Raw genomic sequence first — 22,433 nt, 5'->3', positions numbered from 1 at the left:
TTAAAATAACACACACACACACACACACACACACACGCATGCACGCACGCACGCACACAAAAAGCCTCATTGTCTTTTTGAAGCTCATTGCTATACCTGTCCTTCCCATCAAACTAAGCCACCTCTACAGGGCAACACCAATAATAAAAGCTAATTGTTTAGATGTAAAAGAGTTTTCTCTCCACTGATACCATGTTGCCTTCAATCAGGGTGGGCTTAAAAATTAAATGGGCCCTTATTACAAAGCTCTCTAACTTTCCTAAGATTCTAACCAATGTTGACATAAATTTCCACACTTAAGAGAAAAGATGGCAAATCATCAATGATTACAACCTGAGTAGGGAGAAAAATATGTCCCTAATACTGGCTCATCAAAGGCATGCCAACATCCAACAGGCTGACTCCAGAACATTTAAAGCAGTGCTGGCAAAACAGGATGGAAAAATCACCATTCCTTACCTGACAAGAACTTTACAGCAGTAAACTCTGAGCCAGAGCCAAGAAAGAACTGGCACGCACACAATGCAAAGAGGAAAAGCAATGCATGGATGGGCATGGAGTGGGAACGTGGCATTTAAATAAGCAGTTCCTGGTGCTTATTACAAGTGAGGCACACTGCTAGGTGCTAAGGCTTAAAATAAAGGAGGCAGAGGGTCCAGTCTCTCAAAAGCTCATGGGCAGAAGGGAAGACAGACATGGCTGACCACAGTGTAGGTATTAAGAGCGCCCAGGAAGAGGCAGGAAGGGGCCTTCCAGAGAAGGCTTCACCCCTGGGAACACCTGAGCCAGGTCTGAAAGAGCCAGGAAGCCCACATGCACTGACAGCGGGAAGTCCATTTGCAAGCAGAGTGGTCACCTTGTGGGCCTGTGAACCCCGGCTCAGACTGATGTTTGTAACTGCATAAAATTAAGCACACAAGATTACAAAAGAAACAAATTATATTGAAAAAACACACCAAATTTTTGGTTTAGTACCTATGCTTCTATAATAATGTATTAAACACTAATGTCTAGTGACAATGATGACATGATTACTACTGCGAACAGGTCACAGAAACTGCTAATGCCATCGCTGCCCATACTCAAAACTGACAGGATTGTGCAATTCTAGCTGGAATTTAGTGAAAGAAATTGTAATTTTTTTCTCATCCCTAACACAAATATTTCTTGATACTAAATTATAAAAAAGATGTTATCATCTGAAATATTTAGATGTACAGCAGTCAATCTTTTAACAGCAGTCATCTAGATAACGGTGCTTGTATACACTGTCCATAAAAGGACACAGTGGTGAAATGAAACTCAAAGAAGACACCTCTGTGACAGGTTAATTTATAGAAGCTGAAATGGGTAATTTTGGGGTAAAGTGGTTAATTTATAGAAGCTGAAATGGGTAACTGACACAGGAATCTAACAAGTTCTGAAATTGGAATATGTACTATATTCTCAAATATAATTTATCCCAATGAGTTTCTGACAGAGCAGAGAGCAGTTAGTTCAATATGATCTCTATAGAGAGGGTTTAGAGCAGCGGTTCTCAACCTGTGGGTCGCGACCCCTTTGGGGTCGAACGACCTTTTCACAGGGGTCGCCTAAGACCATCGGAAAACACATATATAATTACATATTGTTTTTGTGATTAATCACTATGCTTTAATTATGTTCAATTTGTAACAATGAAATTGGGGGTCACCACAACATGAGGAATTGTATTAAAGGGTTGCGGCATTAGGAAGGTTGAGAACCACTGGTTTGGAGGGAAAGATCCTGTGTGGTAGAGGGAAGGAAGATTCCTATGCTCTTATCCAAGATTTCTAAAGTCTTATCCAAGATTTTGCAAGGCTGATCTGTGTTTACGCCGTAAATGAGCGTCACCCAATATCTGCCAAGATGTGCCATGGGCAGAAATATCATCTTGGGAAAATCCGTGACTGGGTTAACCATCTATATAATGTTACTGAAGGACGTAAATCCAAATAAAACAGTCTACTCAGAGGCTCACAGAGCCAGCAAGGTGAGGGAGCTGAAGAAACAAAGCCAAGTTAACTTATCCCACGAACAGACAAAAAAGCACATTTCCATGTTTAGCCAATGACCCTTCCACTTTCTCCACTTTATTATTTCTCCCTTACGTCTACAAATTAACAACCTTTGAGATATTATTGTACCTTTTCAAGTATCCATCTTATAAAAATTTCTAGAGGGATCCGAGTAAATGCATTAATACAAACTGTTCTTCTTTTACCAAATGAATGCAGCAGAGTCACTCCTCTAAACCTGCCCTGTAATAATGACAGCTTTCTTCATAAAATTACAAGAGCCTGGTAAAAAATCTCCTACCCAGAAAAACCTAAAGCCCTGGGGCTTCGTGAAGAAATAATTGCTCCTACAGACAAATGCACATGCACACTCATAAAAATGTCACAAGTATTTAATTTTCTACACGTCTGCTTGTTCACGTGTACTTTTATTTCTCATGGGTTTTTACGTGCAAACATATAATACGTGGGAAATAGTGGTAAGCAGTTTCCCAGCAGACTTAGGTCTTATTCACTTTAATGTATGTAGAAGTATAACAAATAGACTGCAGAAGAAAGTGGGGAGAAAAACTAATTCTTTTCCATCTGAGTCATAAGCTCACCTCATGGTCTTGTTTGGGAGGTAAGTGAAGAGAACTAGAATGGAAGAACTGTGCTTCACTGTGTTAATGTAGGAAACTCTCACTAGATAAGCACCTCCTACTTTCTATTCTGAAGAGTAAGAAACTTGCTTCATAAAGAGCAGAGAGGAAGCTCACAGCAGGTAGACTAGTGGAGCTGGAGGGCTGTGGCAGCATCCCACTGCTAAGACGGAACCTGAAGTGTGTTCCTAAGACACATTTACTTTCCTTAGTTGCTGAAGAACAGGTGAGTCTTCCCTGGATGCCTGCCCGAGAAGCTCTGTTTTGATATTTATATTTCAGGAGCCCTCAAGCTTCTTGTGTAGCAAGAGTGAAATTGGGGAAGAACTATCCTATCTAATAATAGACAAACATGGTAATTAACCATACCTCCGACACGCTTCCCGTGGGCTAATCAGGGCGATATGCAAATTAACTGCCAACCAAGATGGCGGCCGGCAGCCAGGCAGCTGAAGCGAACAGGAGTCTTGCTTGCTCCAGTGATGGAGGAAGCCAAGGTTCCCCGCCTGCCGCTGCCGGCCTCTGAGCTGCACTCTAAGAAGCAATGTTGCAATTATAGAAGCTAAACAAACCCCAGAAACCTGCTTTCAGCCAGCCGGGCCTCAGAGCTGGAGCTGCAACAGTGTTTCAATTATAGAAGCTAAACAAAGCCCAGATACCTGCTTTCAGCAGCCGAGGTCTCAGAGCTGGAGCCGAGCCTCAAAGCTAAAGCCAGCTCTCAGCTCCAGTGACAGCCATAGAAGGTAAATAAATCCCAGAATAAAAAAAAGAAAAAAGAAAAAAAAGGAGAGGTTGGGAGCTTCAGTCACCCACCAGCCTGAAAACGGCCCTCAGCCCCTCACCCAGACTGACCAGGCACCCCAGTGGGGACCCCCACCTTGAAGGGGGTGTGACCAACTGCAAACAGCCATCAGCCCCTCACCCAGGCTGGCCAAGCACCCACGCGGGACCCCCACCCTGATCCGGGACACCCTTCAGGGCAAACCAGCCGGCCCCCACCCGTGCACCAGGCCTCTATCCTACATAGTAAAAGGGTAATATGCAAATTGACCCTAACAGCAGAACGACTGGGAATGACTGGTCACTATGACAGACACTGACCACCAGGGGGCAGACGCTCAATGCAGGAGCTGCCCTCTGGTGGTCAGTGCGCTCCCACATGGGGGAGCTCTGCTCAGCCACAAGCCAGGCTGACGGCTGCCAGTAGAGCGGTGGTGGTGGGAGCCTCTCCTGCCTCCTCAGCAGCACTAAGGATGTCTGACTGCAGCTTAGGCCTGCTCCCCGCTGGCAAGTGGACATGCCCTGAAGGCTGCCGGGCTGCCAGAGGGATGTCTGATTGCCAGCTTAGGCCCAATCCCCCGGGGAGCAGGCCTAGGCCAGCAGGTGGTCATCCCCCGAGGGGTCTCAGACTGCGAGAGGGCACAGGCTGGGCTGAGGGACCCCATCCCCCAAGAGTGCACAAAATGTTGTGCACCGGGCCTCTAGTAACTTCATAAAATCTCAATAATTTAATTCTATGTGTATGTGTAGAATTAACAAACTGATTCTAAAATTTATCTGAAAATGCAAAGCATCTAAAATACTCCAAACAATCTTGAAAAAATGTTGAAGAAATTACAATTTGGAGGAGATGAGGAGGGAAAGCATTTTCAATTATAAGATAATACAACAATTTTGTTTCATTATCTTGAATGAGACATTTTCAATAGGAGAAGTAAAGGGCATAGGGTATTACTATATGGTACTCTTGCCAACAATGTTTTTTGAATCTCAATTAAAGTTTGTGAATGGGATAAAAATAGCTAAAATAGATGCAAAATTTTCGTAAGGAAGTCCACCCAAAGCAAAACAGACTAATTAAATGGTTTAACAGTTTTTCTATGCCACTAAGAAGGAAGCCCAGGTAAATAATGAAACCATGTAAGCTAATCCAAGCCATAGTCTCCAGTTGGAAAAATGCCAAAATAGTACAGTCTAAATGCTATGTGCTCTGGCTCTAATGACCTGGAAGTTCTGTAACTTCTAATGACTGTTGAACCCTTTGAAGTTCCATTTCATCAACTATAAAAAATAAATACAATCATAATACCTCCACACAAGGTTACTTACTGTGAGGCCCAAATGAGATAATGTACTATGTATGAAAATGCACAGAAACTATAAAGGCACTATACACGTTATTACTTGCATTTACTTTATCAACATTGATACACTGCTACCAACAAAGGAAATGGTCACCTTGAACAGGAAGGAAAAATAGGGTGGAACAGGTCTTTAGTGGTTCTATACAGACACACTACTTATTTGGAGAGAGAGAGAGAGAGAGAGAGAGAGAGAGAGAGAGAGAGAGAGAGAGAGAGAGATATCAAGCATAAGCTTCCTGGTTTCTTTCAAAATTTTAGGAGAAATAACCAAAGGAATAGTGGAAGAAAAGACATCCAAAAGCTTTCTCCTGACCATCACAATAGCAGCAGCAGGAGGGCAGATTCTGCCCAGCTAGCTCATCGAGTTAACCCAAGGAGTAAAAACCACAGTCTTTACAGTTCATTACTGACCAAGAAGGTAATGGCCATCTTTCAGTATACACAGTGTTAATTAAATGCATGTATGGGCCTAGAACTGTGATGGAGAGAGAAGTGTGTGGGGTTCCTATAGAGGCAGGAAAGGAAAGGAAAGAACTGAGACTCTGTAGTTGTCACCCCTCTTTCCCGGTTTCATGCCTGCAGGCCCCTGTCCTCTCATTTCACCAAGGGTCATCTCTGGGTCCCTCAGCCTCAGCAAAAGCCACTTCTCAGTCTCTGGTAAGGATGCTGTTTTTTACTCCAAATATGTGATAAAGGAATATGTTAACAAATTTTAAGGTACAACTAAAAGTTACTGAATACAAGAGTTTTCAAATTCTCTGTTTTCTTCTAATTCCTCAGATGTATGGGAAAAGGCAGACAAACTTGACTAGAAGGTCTACCTAGTACTCAAGGAGAGAAACACAAAATGGGGAAAATAACTCAGGAGGATATCCGAGGCCCACAAAGAGCGCTTCACTTCTCCCTGCCTCCTGCTCAAGCAAAAGCTGGGTGCTAGGTCAACCCAGAAATGGCTGAAGGAAAAATTAAAAGAATGTTTCATTGAAGAATATAGAAACAGGAATTTATTATGTTTCTTTGGATTCCACTCTATAAATTCACTGTCCCGCTACACCTAGTGTGGGACAAGAAGACGAGAGGATGCATAATATCTCAGGATGAAAAGAAGCCAACTTCAGATAAGGAGTGATCAAGAAACTGCCCATTTTACCAGAAAAGAAAAGAAGGATTGATCTGCATGTGATAAATTTGAGAGGGCAGGACAAAGAAGTTGGGGTATCCCAGGCTGCCTGGCTGCCTGCCAACAGGCCTCTGGAGGCCTTTCTAGTTAATCTAGACTTTTATACATTAGCTTTGTAGAGCATGGGCATAAAATGTCAACATAGAGAATGGTCTTTCAGATAGAAAAGTTGGAACTTACTTAATTGCCTTTTCTATTGCTTGCAGTTAACAATCTTAAAAAGTTATACTTTCATTACATTTTGTCAGTATCTATGGATTTCACTATGACTATAGCATCTAATTACTGTTTTCTACCTGAAGGAATTGGAAATCCTGTTTCTTATGCTTTACAAGATGTTGGGATGTCAAATATCCTTTGCTGTCATATATCTGTTGACACATTCCATTTATATTTCTCCCTGTATTCATGGTGTTTGACTCTAACACCAATGTTAAAATATGGGATTAGTGTCAGCACTTAGTTTTCTTAACAAGCTATCAGACAATAATGCATGCCTTAATTATTTTTTTAAAAAAGAAGTATAATTTGCTGAAAACCTTAAAATGTCCTGGGAACTGAGAAATAGTAATGCTATGAAAAAGTGAAACACACATTCCCTATAAGAGAGAGAGAGAGAGAGAGAGAGAGAGAGAGAAAAGAGGGAGGGAGGGAAGGAAGAAGCAACCAAGTAAGTTGTGCTTGGAATGGAAGACTAGATTTCCCTCCGTATGTGTGGTCCTTGAACTTGCTGAGTATCAAGTGTGCCTTGTAAATATTCCTCAGGCAGTTGGCCCTCACAGTGGAGCCCCAGGTCTGCTGGCTCCACATGCACTTTGTAGGGGAATAACAGAGCCCAGTGGGAAGTACAGCACTGTCGAGGCTCCTGATTCTGACGAGGGTCTCTTGTGATAAAGCCAAATACCTGCCTCAAGTCACAGACTTTTCTTGAAATGTTTTTTTTAAAAATCAGAATTTGTAGTTTTACAAGGCCAGAATAAAAAGTTAAAGTAAGATAGTCTACATTTTGTACAATATATTACACATTTATATTATGTTATTATATCCTATATAATAACAGCCTAATAGGCTAAGTGTCCAGTCGTCCATTCAACCAATCAAAGTGTAATATGATAATGATATGCTAAGGCTGCTCAACTACTCGGTATGATGTGCACTGCCCACCAGGGAGCAGACAATCAACTAGTCGACCAGTTGCTATGACATGCACTGACCACCAGGGGGCAGACACTCTGACCTGTAGGTTAGCTTGCTGCCGGGGTCCAGCCAATCGGGACTGAGTGAGACAGGCCAGGAACGCCCTGGAGCCCTCCCTCGACCCCTCCCCGGTTGTCCAACCTCCCACGTCTTTCCCCAGCCCCAATTGTGCACCAGTGGGGTCTCTTGGCCTGGCCTGCTCCCTCTCATAATTTGGGACCCCTCAGGGGATGTCAGGGAGCCAGTTTCGGCCCAATCCCACAGGCCAGGTGGTGGGACCCCACTGGTGCACAAATTCGTGCACTGGGTCTCTAGTCTATTATATTTATATCTATCTATATATATAAAAGCCTAAGCGATCAAACAACCTATCAACTGGTCATTATAAAGCGCACTGACCATCACAGGGCAGACACTCAATGCAGGAGCTGCCCCCTGGTGGTCAGTGTGCTCCCACAGTGGGAGTGCCGCTCGGCTGAACGACCCCTCCAGGTGGCCCACCATCCCGGCAGCAGCCACTCACTCCCTTGGTAGTCTGCAGGTCTAATCTCTGGATAACGGGTCAGGCACAGACAGACTGGCGCCACCAGCATGAACCTGACAGCGCCCCTGGCCTCCTGGAAGCTGGCCTTGGGCACTGCGGCCACTTCCCCTCCCTAGACGCTCTACAAGGAAGAAATGATATAAAAGCAGCTGCCAGATGGCTCCCAACAACCAGTGTAAACGTCAGCAGGATGGATCCGGATCCGGATCCCCGGTGGGCAAGGGCGTTCTACCGCCAGCCCGGAAGGCCGATCGCATCCCGGTTCCCCCAACCCTGACCCACCTCGGGTCAGGCACCAGATGCAGGGCTCACAGCTGGCGAGCACCGCTGCGACAGTGTGAGCCTCTCCTGATCAGGACTGACTGGGCAGGAGCCCGCAGCAAGTGCAGCGGGGCTGGGATAGGCAGGGGTGGCAGGAAGCACTGGACTGCCAGTTTCGGCCCAATCCCTGCAGGCCACACCGGGGGACCCCACCCATGCACAAATTCATGCACCGGGCCTCTAGTTACACTATAATACAGTACACAATTGAAATACATTATTTTTTCTCCAAACAGATTAAAGGATAAGAAATCAGAGTCTGGTGAAAGGCTGTATTTAAAGGCAAAGATAATATTCTGAGTCACCTGGGAACTGACTGCTTTCTGCCCCCAAATAGGTATGTGGCCTTGGACTGTGTCTGATGCAAGAGTCAATTACTTGCAAAACTTTCCTTAAGTGGTAAGGCCTAGATGGTTAAGAGTAAATTTTTCCAGAATGAAGGTGTAAACCCCTAATATAGAGCAAGAGTATGGTAGCAAAGCACAGCTTCCACTCAGATCCTGTAGCAGCCAACCCCGGGCCACCCAGGGCACTCCGCCTCTGCTCTGCCTGCGGGGTCTCCACGTTCTGATCAGTTTCTGTATCCTTGGCTGATTAACATTGGAATCTGCAATGGAGGCATCTGTTTTCTCTTGCCACAAATTCAACACCCCTTGAAACACTGTAGCATCAGAAATGGGCCTGGACCTCTGCAGCTGGTGCCCAGATGGGGACTGGCACAAAAACCCTTACCAAGACACTAGGCTTTGAAAGGAATCTGGAAAAGGGGGAAGGATGGAAGGCGTGGCTGAAGATGGCTCAAAGGAAGTCAAAGAGCCTCAGGCCCGGGCTGTGAGGTTACTGTGAGGACCTTCTGGGGACAGCGTCCTGGACCTTCTCCTGCGTCCCCCATAGCCAGGCCTGTGACTGAACAGCCAAGGCCCCACAGAAGGCAGGATGGCCCACAGTGAGACTCCCTGGCTCTCTGTAACTGCACTGACTAAAAGGACAAGAACAATGGGCCCCAACGGGAACTGAGCCCAGTGCACGGGGATGTGCTACGGATTCACTCAAGCCTGTTCTACTGACAGGAAGCCGGGGAGAAAGGCTTTAGGCTCCCTGACCCAGCACGCCTGTGGAAAACACTACAGGAGGGGAAGTAAAAAAGGAAAACAAGGCATATTAAATAGAGTGCAGAAGTTTAAAATGGGATACACTTAATTATCTCAATAAAATTTAGAAAAACACTATGTTCACTAATTTTACCTGATTCTTTACCTGATAAAGTGAGCAAGGAAAAGACTGGTTCCAGATGTAAATATTGAAAAATGCCTGTGCTAAAAATTTTCCTCCCAGGCAAGCCAGGCCTTAACTTTCATCATCTGGCACAAATGGATTGAGATCTCAACAAACCACTTCTATTGATAACAAGGTGAAGGATTTCTTCTCTTTTTAAAATGTATGTTTAATTTAAGAAGATTGATCAGATTCAGGCCTGAGTCACTATAATAGTTTTTTCTTAATTCTTGCTAAGAATTTTTTACCCCAGACTTTGCTTTGATCAGAATTCTCTCTGTTTTTCAATATCAGTACAAATTCAACAGGGTATCTGGAAAATAACTTATGTAGAAGAAACAACCCATATACAAATAGCAGATCAATATACACAAGTCTGATCAGAGAATAGTTGGTCATATCAGTTTTACTAAACAGAATGGAAGTTAGCAAAATCTAAATCATTATAGGAAAAGTAACCACCACCAAAACAATTCCACTGCCAGCTAAACACAAAGAAGCCGAGATCTGGAGACGGGAAGAGAGTTTGTGGAAATGGCACCATTCTTATCATTGTTAGATGAGTGCGAGCTAAATTCTGGTTCTCTTTCTAAAAAGTATGGAAGAGAAACTAAAAGGGGACATATTCAAGCCATGGGATTGAGCTCCAAACTGAAGGAGGTAAAATAAAAAGGGAAAAAAGGATGGAATCATCCCATAGCTGCACTGGATGCGTCAACCCTTTGAAGCCACGGCAAGCTCGCTGGCATTGGAAGGCCACACAGATAAAACTCTCACATGTGATTAGTTCTCATTATCTGGTTGTCTCTTGGAGACTTCCCTTCCCCCTCCCACACCTGATTAGTTACTAAGGCCTGTGAGGCTACCTCCAATAGGTCTCTAGAACCAAGGTGCTTCTCCTCACCTCTGACATGGCCACTTGGAAATCCAGTTCCCCTTCTCCTATCACCTGCAACAGGACATCACCTCCCCACTAGCTTTCCTGCTTCTTCTCATCTCTTCTGCTCTGTGTCAAGAGAGACCTACCACTCTCCTGCACATGTGCACCCCTATGGTGGACCTGTGATGATTAAAATGAAAATGATTATCTGTGAACTTTCATTACATACTTCTTTCTACCTTTAAGAATATGAAAGCTACCTATTTTTTCAAATAGTATTTTTTTAAATTACAGAATGTGCTTACTGTTTAATGAAAGAGTACATGAATTTTTTGTAATATTATGCACCATTATATTTTACACCCAAAGCTCAATAACATTGAATAAGCCAGCATGTTTAAAATAATTTGTGCCCTAGCTGGTTTTGCTCAGTGGATAGAGTGTCGGCCTGCAGACTGAAGGGTCCCAGGTTCGATTCCGGCCAAGGGCACATGCCTGGGTTGTGGGCTCGATTTCCAGTAGGGGGCGTGCAGGAGGCAGCCAATCAATGATTTTCTCTCATCATTGATGTTTCTATCTCTCTCTCTCTCTCCCTCTCCCTTCTTCTCTGAAGTCCATTAAAAATATATTAAAAAATAAAATAATTTATGGTATTAAAGGAAAACTAGAATTTGCCTTAAGATGGTCTTTTTGATGCAAAATGCAAATAACTGGAAGAAACAAAAAAAAGGGGGTGGGGGGCAAAAACCCCAAAATGAGTAAAAATGGAGGTCCTATTGAAGTAACTATAGCTTTATACTTCATTTCACCCAAATTGTACAAGCATCCTCTATTCTGGAAAAAGACAGGGTTAGGCTGCCAAGTCAGCTTGATGTTAATAGTACTCACTGCTATGATTCAGCAATTGCTCTTTACTCCCAAAGAGCAATGGCTGAGGACGTAGATACACCATAGTTCTGACTCTCGGGAGCATATGCCCTAGCATTCACAGTTTACACAAGGAGAAATACGTGAGTAAATTTGGACTTCTTTATGCTTGAAAAGGAAAGAACGTTGAATGCAACAGGGGCAATCACAATGCTCCTCCCTGGAGTTGCTGTCACACATTTAGGGGAGGACTCCATACTTGGAGTCTAACTGAAGAATACTGAGTAAATAAGAGCTAACGGGAATATATTTTCAGAAATCCTGTGCTCACCAGGCTTCCCAACTTTGCAAAGGCAATTTACAAACATTAAAATTCTTCCCTCATAAGAAAAAATTGCCACATGTAATGTTACAAATTATGTGATGTTTTCCCTGCCCTTACAAAGCATACCATGCTCAAAGGGAAGAATAGAGAGTAGTTTCTAAATCACCTCAAAATTAAATATTTTCTTTTTCATCATCATTTATGGAACATTAGTGACACAAACTGACTGAACCACACACATCACGCTTCAGAGGAACAAGGTCCTGATTAAACACCTGGATCTCTTTAATAGCAATGGCAATATAATCATCAGTAACCACAGAACTTTGGCATATTAAAATGGCAATGTATGATCCCACCATTCGAGGTTTGAGGTTTGGAATGCATTCACATACCAGCACCTGTCGCTCATTAACTGAATCTATTTGGGCAAGGAACTGAGCTTCTCTGAATTTAGGTTTCTTATCCCAGTTCCCACAGGATTATAGCACCAAAACCAGCAGTAGTAGTGGTCGTCGTAAAAAGAGAAAGCAGTGATACCACTTCCATTTTATGAGGGCTTACTCTGTGCTGTGGTCTAAAAGCACATGGGGAGGTACGCAGCCATTGTTTGTATGGGAGGAAGCCGAGGCACAGACAGAAACCTGCATAAGGTGCACGTGTGTTCCCACTGGCAGGATCGAGATGTGAACATCAACTGCTCTGACTCCAGAGTCATGACCTCATTTACATCTCAAGATGCATCCTCCCATGACATCTAATGAGGTAATGCTACTAACTGGACATTGTAAATAGCAAAGCACCAGAGTGATGCAATATGGTCACACTGGGACAACCCCATAGAGTAAGTCCCAACCCACAGACATTAAGAATCTCTCAAGACACCCATGGAAGTTGCTGGAATTGTTAAAAAAAAAAATTGGGAGACTTGTGTGGGTCATGGCTCCCCAAGCCCATGCTGATGACTTGGCAGGCTGCTCACAGGAGGTTACTAGAGACATAGGACAAGCACGTTAGGCTGCAACTAGTCTGTGGCCAAGCCTCCCAGGAATAACAAAGGGCATCAAGTTAGTGAAGCTGAGCTTTGATACAATGCTTTAGCCTCCTCACTGGCAACTAAGAACAATTACGGTGAACTGGAAAGATAACAGGAACACAGCAACTCTCTCTACATTGTCCTCATTTCTAAGCATTTAAAACAGAGGAAAGACTCCACTCACTCAGGACAGGTAAACTGAACTATAGTTAAATTCACACGCTATTGGTTGCAAACACTCTTTCCCCAGAAATAGGTACTGTCCTGAGTGAGATGGTCAAGGCAGAATAAATCGATCTCTAAACTTCTCTTCAATATTTCCACTTTACTGAGACTGCCATCACCCCTCCCAGGGCCTCATGCTTCGCTTAGTTTATCCCATCTCAGGCAGCGAGGCCCCCAATGTGCATGACCACCCCTCTCGCTATACTGTGTTGCTCTCTTTGTTTCTTCAGGAAGAGATGAAATAAACCCCGAAGGCCAGAGTGTACAGTTGTGTAGATTAAGCACCACATAATCTAAGGTGGAGTAATGGCTCTCACATCACTCCGTTCCAGAAATGGTCTCACCCTCACCCTGAATACTGCAGTGCACAACCTGCATAACATTCAGCAGCCCTGTACACAAATCCAAAACCAGAACAGGCATAGTGAGTTTCACCTGTTCATTCATTCGTTCATTCACTCATTCAACTTAATAAACATGTATGTGTGTAACATGCACCAGACACTGGCTGGTCCTGGGCAAATACAAGTAAATAATATTGTACAATCCCTGCCCTCCAGAAACCCACACCTCAAGTCTAGACATGTCAACAATGAATAACATTACATAGTAGAACATGCTGGCCTAGGAGGGAATTCATACACAGTCTTGGCACCTGGGAAGGGAGAGCAGGCCTTACCATATTTGGGTTTGCCTTATGTCGAAAGCACGTGATGTTCACCACATATGGCCAGTCATCAGGCTCCATCAGCACCCCTGCGGCATGAGCACATGTGACATGGAAGGAGACCGGGCAGCGGCCGTAGGAACACTGGATGCAGGCTCCAGAGACCTTCTTAACCCGGTATCTGCAGAAGATGCATTTCTGGAGAGTTAAAACAAAGAAGAGCATCAATTCACTCTGTTAACAACCAATTTCTACACTTCACAGAATAATAGCTATTAGAGATGAAGAAAACTCATTACATCAACAAGCCCTGACCCTCCAGGGGCCCAAGTAGTGACAGCAACACTTTCAAGAAAACACACTGCTTTGGTCACATACTCCCAGACATGTTGAAATACTTCTTGTGGTTAGGAAAAGCCAAGCCCTTCTGTACATGGTTCTCCAGGAGGAGAGGTGAGGCAAGGCCCAAAAGTGCGCCCATGAAAGCTGAAGCTACTTCTCCTGTATTTCCTGCATGGCAGGCCTTTTTGTACATCAAGAGATAGAACATAGGTTTGGAGGACAGGCACACACCGCCTCAATTAGATGAGGTCTTCGAAAGTGCCCAAATAGCACACATATGGACTAAGTTTTCCATTTGCAAGAAAATGTAAGAGTGTTAAATGGTCCAATGTGGAAACTTGGGGTTCAAGTGTTTAATAATCCAAATCCTAACCCTTCATGACTGACAAAAATATGCCTCCCAAAGTGAGAATATTGAAAATCATCCCAAAGGGCATAATTTTGTTGAATATCTATAGCTGACTAAGCCTGGGGAAGAATGAAAATAAAAACAGCAATAATGATTACTATAATCTGAAAATTAAATTGCATACAATTAGCACTAAACATCATCAGTACAATTCTTATGAGAGATGGGAAAAATAAAACAGCTTCACTAAATATAAGATCTGTGAACCAATACTTGGGTTAGGAAAAAATATTGATTGTAGAACAACATAGGTTAGGTTCAGAAAAAAGAAACAGAATGATTGAAACGCTCAACTTTTCATTCCTAAGGATAAAAAAGGCCTGCAATCTGATCAAATGTTAGAGTAACTGTTCTTCTTTTATAGGTACATTTTCCTTCCTGGGACAAAAAAAAAAGGTACTTAAACTCAATGCCTTTTGGGGACTGTAATATTTTATCACAGAGCTGCAAGAATCAATGTGCACTTAACTTCTAACTCTTCTTTGCCTTCACATCTTATCAGCCACTTCAGTCTTATAGATTCTGTACCTTAATCTTGCTTTGATCTCTCTCTGCCCATCTATACCAACTGCCACTGCCTCTGCCTCTGCCCATGGTGTCTTGCCCAGCATAGTAATGGTCTCCTAACTGGTCTCTCCCTCTTCTATTTCATTCCATTTCAATTCATCTTCTCCAGGCCTGCCAGAGTGATGTCTTTACAACATAAATCCTATGTCACCCCCTGTGTAATGTTCTTCAATGGCATCTCCTTATCTCTAAGACATTCTAGAAAAAAAGGAACAGTATGAGATGGAAGAGGAAAGCTTAAAAAAGGCCCTTCATGGTCTGTCTGAGCAGTATTCTCTCTCAATTGTCCGCATAAGAGTCCTGCATTCCGGGCATTTATAGGATCCTCCTATACATCTGGATTTAATGTACAATTTAAAAAAATCTAAGTGGGGAGAGGGGTAAGTATGTAGCTTAGATAATTAAGAAATTACAGAAATAGAGAGAGGACACACCACAGAACTAAACAAGACCAATTATAATATGAATAAAAGCATTATTTAGTACCTTAATATATTTTTTATATCAGTTTCAATACATTATTGGTAATTCTTGGTATGTTGGTATCTTTTTGACAATTCTAATCATTTGAAATGTGATGACAGATATATTAGCAAAACTCATACCTGGAGCCCCAGGCATAATCAGACAATCTTTAAGAGCCTAATCACAGAGGTCAGCATTTGATAAGTTCAGATAGTAACAGATGTATAAAATGAGAACTTGTTTCCTATTTTCCTAATTAAACAGGACTTAGGAGTGGGAAAGAGTATTATGACTTAACTAATTAATGAATTAGTAACTCTCAGCCTCCTCCACCATCACCTCCTTATTAAACAGAGGCCTTCTAGAAAGGGTGGTGACAGAAAGAATACACTTAAGCCCAGGAGGATCCAATGCTTGGATTCTAGTAAGGGAAGTGCCTCCTTTCCTAGGAAGACCAGAGGTGGTCATTTCTAAGGATAGAACCCGGATCCTTAGAAAGTTGACCTAAGTATAGACCAGTGATTTTCCAACCGATGTGTCACAAGAATTTTAAAAACATGAAATACCTGACTCTTTAGTCAGGTGCACTGACTTCTTTTCCCTTAGACCAGTGGCTCTCAACCTTCCTAATGCCACAACCCTTTAATACAGTTCCTCATGTTGTGGTGACCCCCAACTATAAAATTATTTTCGTTGCTACTTCATAACTGTAATTTTGCTACTGTTATGAATCTGATATGCAGGATGTATTTTCATTGTTACAAATTGAACATAATTAAAGCATAGAGATTAATCACAAAAACAATATGTAATTATATATTGTGAAATATTTATTTCTAATTACAAATAAATGAAATTTTGTCTTGAAGCATGGTGTAGCATGGGTAACAGTCTTAATATAAAAACAGTAAACTACATTGCTACATTTTGCAACAGTAAGCGTAAAAAGCCAACGTCAGTGTGAAGGTTGAGATTGCTTCTTTCTCACCAGATCAGAAATTCTCGGGGCAGTCTTTGCAAGAGCACAACGAAGATCATCTTCCACAACAAGTCTACTTCTGTATTTAGACTTGATAACCAACAAGCTGGAAAACCCTGTTTCACAAAGATATGTTGTTGGAAATGGACGAAGAAGGCGCACACAGTCACAGACAGAACAGGATATGACTGCAAACACTTGATCCAGAATTTTGTAACTGACATTGTAGAGAAATCAGTTCTCACTGCATTGTTGTTAATAAGTTCAATGAACTCCTCATGTGATGTCTCAGGAACATCTTCAACTTTGACTGTGAATGGGCTTCTGGCAAGTGCAAATGGGGTGTCAGATAGATTTGGAAAGTATGATGAAATTTCGTCTGCAAGCATGTGCAAGTGTTCTTTCACAGAAATTATCATTGTAATCCTTTTGTCTGGTTCAATGTCATGTTCCTCAAAGAAAGCAGATAAGGCAGGCAACATGTAAATTTTATTTTCATCCAATTTTTTTTTGCCAAAGCTGAAGTTTCATTTGGAATGATCGGATCCTTTCAGACAAATCGAGGCATGTTGCATTTGGTCCTTGCAGTGATAAATTTAACTCATTCAAGATGGCAAAGATGTCAACCAAGTAAGCTACTTTCTGCAGTTCACTTTTATCGCCAAAAAGTGCTTCGAACTGCAGTCTTGCTTTCTGATTAAACTATGTTTTGAGTTCATCAGGAAGCTCAAAAACACGTTTTAAAAATTTTCCTCTCAACAACCATCTCACTTCAGTGTGAAATAGCACAGCATTGTTCAGCGCATCCAACTCGTTGCACAGTTGCAAAAACAGTTGACTATTTAAAGTGCTCGCCTTTACAAAATTGACACAACTTATGACGCTTTTCATTACTTCTTGTAACTCTTGTGACAGCGTCGTTGTTGCTAATATTTGCCGATGAATCATACAGTGAGTTCCGATGACTTTTGGTGACTCATTCAGTACCAAACGTTGAAATCCAGATTGACATCCTAACATAGCTGGAGCACCATCTGTGCAAACACCACAAACCTTTTCCCAAGAGATCTTATGCTCTTTCAGAAATGAACCAACTGTGTCAAATACATCACGTGCAGTAGTTGTCGTTTCAAGAGGTTTGCAAAAAAGAAACTCATCTTTAAAGTTGCCATCATTAATATACCTCACGTAAACCAGTAACTGTGAACAGTTTGCAACGTCTATAGATTCATCAAGCTGATACTAAATATTGGAAGTGGAGCAGATTTAATTTCCTGAATAACCTGATCAAGAATATCAGCAGACATGTCATCTATTCTTCTGCGGACAGTGTTGTTAGAGAAGGAAATTGCATTCAATTTCATAACAAATTCGTCTCCGATCATAACTCGAACAATGTCTTTGGCCACTGGCAACAGCAAATCCTCAGCAATGGTTTGAGGTTTCATAGCTCTGGCAATTCTGAGTGCCACCAAATATGAAGCTTCAACGGCTGCTACGTTTTATTTGTGGTACTTGCCACCAGTGTCAAGTCTGGCTTTCTTGAGTCCATAAGTTTTGCTTCTAAAATAGTTGGTATCCTTGCCGGCAAAGCTCGGATGCTTGCTATCAAAATGGCGTTTTAGTTTGTTCAGCTCCATAGATTCGGCTGATAGAACTTCACAACAAATAACACATTGTGGTTTCTCAATTCCTGCTGTAATTATTGAGGTAAAACCATACTGTAAAAAATCCTCACTATAGCCGAAACCGGTTTGGCTCAGCGGATAGAGCGTCAGCCTGCGGACTGAAGGGTCCCAGGTTCGATTCTGGTCAGGGGCATGTGCCTGGGTTGCGGGCACATCCCCAGTGGGAGATGTGCAGGAGGCAGCTGATCGATGTTTCTCTCCCATCGATGTTTCTAACTATCTATCTCTCTCCCATCCTCTCTGTAAAAAATCAATAAAATATATTTAAAAAAAAAAATCCTCACTATATTTTCTTTTCTTAACATTCTTCTCTAGACGATCCATTGTCATGGGATGGTTTGCTAATGAAAATAATATATAACAATAGCTTTAATAATACAAAAGATGATACATGGAATAGTTCAGTCAATACAGTTCATTAAAGTTTCCTATGATTTACCATGCTGTGTTGTTTTTTTTACATACCTGTTACTATCACAAGGGGGCAGTATTCACATCAACCACAGCTGAATATAAAAAGACCGATCAGCATCCAGATTAAGTTCCCATGGTACAGATATTTTTTTTGGCAGTAGTTGATGATTTTACATTTACCCAGTAATTATAATTCATGAAGTGTCGTTTTACCTCTAATACTGCTGCTTTCAACACAGCAGCTGCTTTCTACACAGTAGCTGCTCTCTACACGTGTGACTGGTCCAAATAAGTACATTATGGCACCAACCCTGTCGCATACACCTGTATTTATACGGAGTGCATGTGATGGGGTTGGCACGATGATGTCATCACGCCGGGTACTCGTATGTGGGCGTATCTGCATGTGGGCGGACTTGCCTGGAGATGGACAGAGGAGCGGTGTCTCAGTTCCTAAGACCATTGAAAATATGTGTTTTCGATGGTCTTAGGCAACCCCTGTGAAAGCGTCGTTTTAGTTTGTTCAGCTCCATAGATTTGGCTGATAGAACTTCACAACAAATAACACATTGCGGTTTCTCAATTCCTGCTGTAATTATTGAGATAAAACCATACTGTAAAACCCAAAGGGGTCGCGACCCACAGGTTGAGAACCGCTGCCTTAAACTGTCAAATAAAAAAATGACAATAGCTAACACAACAAAAGCCATCTGGTGTGAATGAATCAAAATTCTAACTATATTTTTGTCAGATTGGCAAAAAATATACTTTTTTGGTGTGCTGAATTTCAGTAATTAGTTTATGTGTGCATGAGATGAAAAAGGTTGAAAATTGCTGCTATAACTACGTAACTCAATACTTTGGAAGATGTTTATTCAGAGGGTTGAGAAGTTTGACTTAAACATCAAATAGGTTCCTGCTGAGATAGAGAACTACACAAAATCCAGGGGAAGCTATTCTGTGCCCTGCAGGACAGTCACTGTGGTACATACAGTAAGTCCCCAACTGATGCTGTTGATAGGTTCTGGGACTTTAAGCAAAAGGATGTATAATGAAACCAATTTTACCATAGGCTAACAGATGTAAACAAGAGTTCTTTTTTTTAAATTGTTTAAAGTATTACATATGCTTCCTCCCCGCCCCACCACCACTGCCGCCCTCCCCACCACTCCCAGCCCTGAGGCAAGCCCTCACCTCTGTGTCCATTGGTTATGCTAATATGCATGCATACAAGTCCTTTGATTGATCTCTAAATTCTCCCTCTCTCCCCCATCCCCTGCCATTTATCTCTGGATTTTTGTTCACCAGTTTATTTTGATCATTATATCCCACATATGAGAGAGATCATGTGATATTTATCTTTCTCTGACTGGCTTATTTTGCTTAGCATACATAATGCTCTCCAGTTCCATCCATGCTGTTGCAAATGGTAAAAGTCCCTTCTTTTTTATAGTGGCATAGTATTCCACTGTGTAGATAGATGTATTACAGTTTTTTTAATCCACTCATTAGCTAATGGGCACTTAGGCTGTTTCCAAATCTTAGCTACTGTAAATTGTGTTGCTATGAACATAGGGTTGCGTATATCCTTTCTGATTGGTGTTTCTGGTTCCTTGGTTAAGAGTTAAGTTCTTACAGCAAAGATTCCTGGAGCAAGAAGAGCCAAGCATAACAAAGGAGACTGAGAGGCTGCCATCTCAGTTGTTTCTCAAAGAAACAACTTTAAATGGAATGACATCTTATTTGAGGACTTGCTGTATTCCAAGCCCCATGTTCACTTACTGAACCAGCTCTCTGCCCCAGTTGAAGATCTGTGCAATCTGACAGCTACATGTGTCTGGGCTGCACAGTTTAATTCAATAAGGCAAAGAGTAAGAAAATAAGACACTTCTTAAGAAGGTTACAGTAGAATAAGTGCTGTGAAAGAATTAAGGACAAGACACTCTGTGGAACTAGAATGGCTGCTGCAATGCGTTATGCTTAGGGGCAACATTGGGAAGAAGGCTTTAAAGAAACACAATGACTGACTGGCTCAGTTAGCCGCTGCTACCATCCCTCCAGCCCCAAAGCCTAAATAAAGATATAGGAAAAGGAATGAACACAGAACAAGAAAGGGTGTATCTAACTCCAAGAAGTAGATCCCCAACAAAAAGCTATTAGTAGGTATCTCTAAGGGGGCAGTTCTTGCAAAACCAATGCCAAGAATGGGAGCCAATACCTAGAAGACAAACTGTCTGTTGGGCCCAGCCCCATGTACCACCCTATCCCCAGTCAGCAGCAGCACGTGAGATAACCTGATTTGACCTGAATCCAAGTCCTGTGACCGACCCGACATTCAACAAGACAAGTGGGCTCTCATTGGGCTGCGGAAAGAACAAGCACACCCAAGATATGCAACTAAAATACTAATAGATACTTCAAAAATCACAAACTTTTGGGGAAAACCAATGTCATAAAAGAGAGGTGCCATAATTAATAAGCAGAAGAATATCTGACTTCAGGAGCCAGTTTAGGGAAACAAGAGTTTAAAAGAGGTACAGATTATGATAGAGATTCTAAAATATATCCCATCAATTTAAAAAAAAAAAACAGTAACAACTCTATAGCTACCTCTAAGAATTTAAAAAAATTCGAGATGTGCTGAATAGTGGAATGGATCCCACTGGGGATCAAATTAGCAACTGGAAGATGGAGCCTAGAGAAATTATCAAAAAGAAGAAAAATGGAACACAAATGCTAAACCGTACGCAGAAGCAAGCCAGATGTTCTCTCTCTTAAAAGCCATTCCACGAGAAAAGAACAAAATTCCCAGACCTGAAAAAGGGCTAAGATGTAAGACTGATTTTTTAAAAATCTTCTAACCATATCCTAGACACATCTTAGACCTCCAAATAAAAAGAGAAAATCCGGAAAAAATCAGATTACCATCAAATCTCTAATCTGCAACAGTGAACACTTAAAGACAACAAAACAATGTCTTCCAGCTTCGAAAGGATAATTAAATCAGGTCTACATCCAGCTTAATTATCATTCAAATGTGAGGGCAAACATAAAGATTTTTTTATTTTCCTTTGAACATTTAAGAAGAAGTGAAAAGGCAACAAAATTCTAAACATGTAGGTAAATCTATATGAATATTGACTTTGCAAGCAATAATAGTAATATCTTCTGGATTTTAAATATGAGAGAATTTAAATAAATGAAAATAGTAGCATATAAGGAGGAAGTGGTAAAAGTGAAGTTTTAAATGTTTAAACATTCTTGAATTGTTTGGGAAAGAGTAAAAGTACCATTTAACTAATCATGTGACTGTCACATATATAAAATAAACTGCCATTCTCCAGAGCATTTTCTCAATCCGTTGAGATTTTACTTCTGGCAATTGTCAGTTTGGCTCAAATAAACTTAAAAATTCTCCATAGGTTTGGATGTTTCTTATGTTGACAGAAGCCAAGGAAATTCAGAGGCAAAGGATGGTAAATACTCGGGCTAGGGAAGTGGCTATTAGGAGGAAGGTAAATTTTGAGTGTTTTTTACTCGTTACTCGTTGACAGAGACTCTATATCTTCCTCTAAATAGAACTACTCTATTTAGCTCAAGGTCAGCGTTGGACAGTCTGTCTTCTGTGGGAAAGAACCTCTCTAGCAGCTGCCTACGTCTAAAAATGGATGAGTGTGGAGGCGACGCCAGTTTCTAGAGGGATAGGGATGGAGGGGGAGCTGGTGAACAGTAAGAATACCGGGCATTTAAAAGTAGGGAAGGTTCAGAAAGACAGGGCCATTCTTCCTCCAGGTCACTGGGGTGCCAGTGAAAGGGAATAGAAGCCAATTTCGGGATGGCAATTAATAAAGGAGGTTTGAGAAGTCAAATGGGGCAGCTTAGAGAACCATCATTCTGGGTGCTGCAGCACAAAGTCAAGGAGGGGCTGATGTCCAGGGAGACTGACAAACATGGCATACCAGGAAAATGCTGACACAGAGTGACTTTAAAGTGTCCTTTACCTTTATGGTTTCCTAGTAAGGATGCCTGAGACATGACAGCTGCTCAGTAACGTTTGCCGAATTAAACTGAATCCAAGCAAGACTTTTGTCAAGGTCTGGCCTTCTCATCTATGCCCTCAACAGTGAAAAAAGACACCTCATTATATAACTACTAGAGGCCTGGTGCACGAATTCGTGCACCAGTGGGGTCCCTCAGCCTGGCCTGTGGGATCGAGCCAAAACTGGCT

General features: G+C 42.0%; 1 protein-coding gene across 4 annotated transcripts in view; it reads right to left on the bottom strand.

Annotated features, from left to right (window-relative positions):
- KDM4C (lysine demethylase 4C) overlaps positions 1-22,433 on the bottom strand; it is a 333,028-nt gene that overhangs the window by 38,968 nt on the left and 271,627 nt on the right. For 3 of the 4 annotated variants that reach the window (XM_070431644.1, XM_070431646.1, XM_070431647.1), the window contains one exon: positions 13,354-13,539. In XM_070431644.1, the coding sequence (XP_070287745.1) occupies positions 13,354-13,539 (186 nt within the window). Of the gene's footprint in view, positions 1-13,353; positions 13,540-17,977; positions 18,133-22,433 lie in introns of those variants that run through there. The other variant, XM_070431648.1, reaches the window with a different exon arrangement.

The sequence above is a fragment of the Myotis yumanensis genome, unplaced genomic scaffold (assembly GCF_028538775.1).
Source record: "Myotis yumanensis isolate MYYU_CA2020_CCGP unplaced genomic scaffold, mMyoYum1.0.hap1 SCAF_12, whole genome shotgun sequence".
NCBI classification, from domain to species: domain Eukaryota; kingdom Metazoa; phylum Chordata; class Mammalia; order Chiroptera; family Vespertilionidae; genus Myotis; species Myotis yumanensis.
This window is presented reverse-complemented; position numbering and strand designations above follow the sequence as displayed.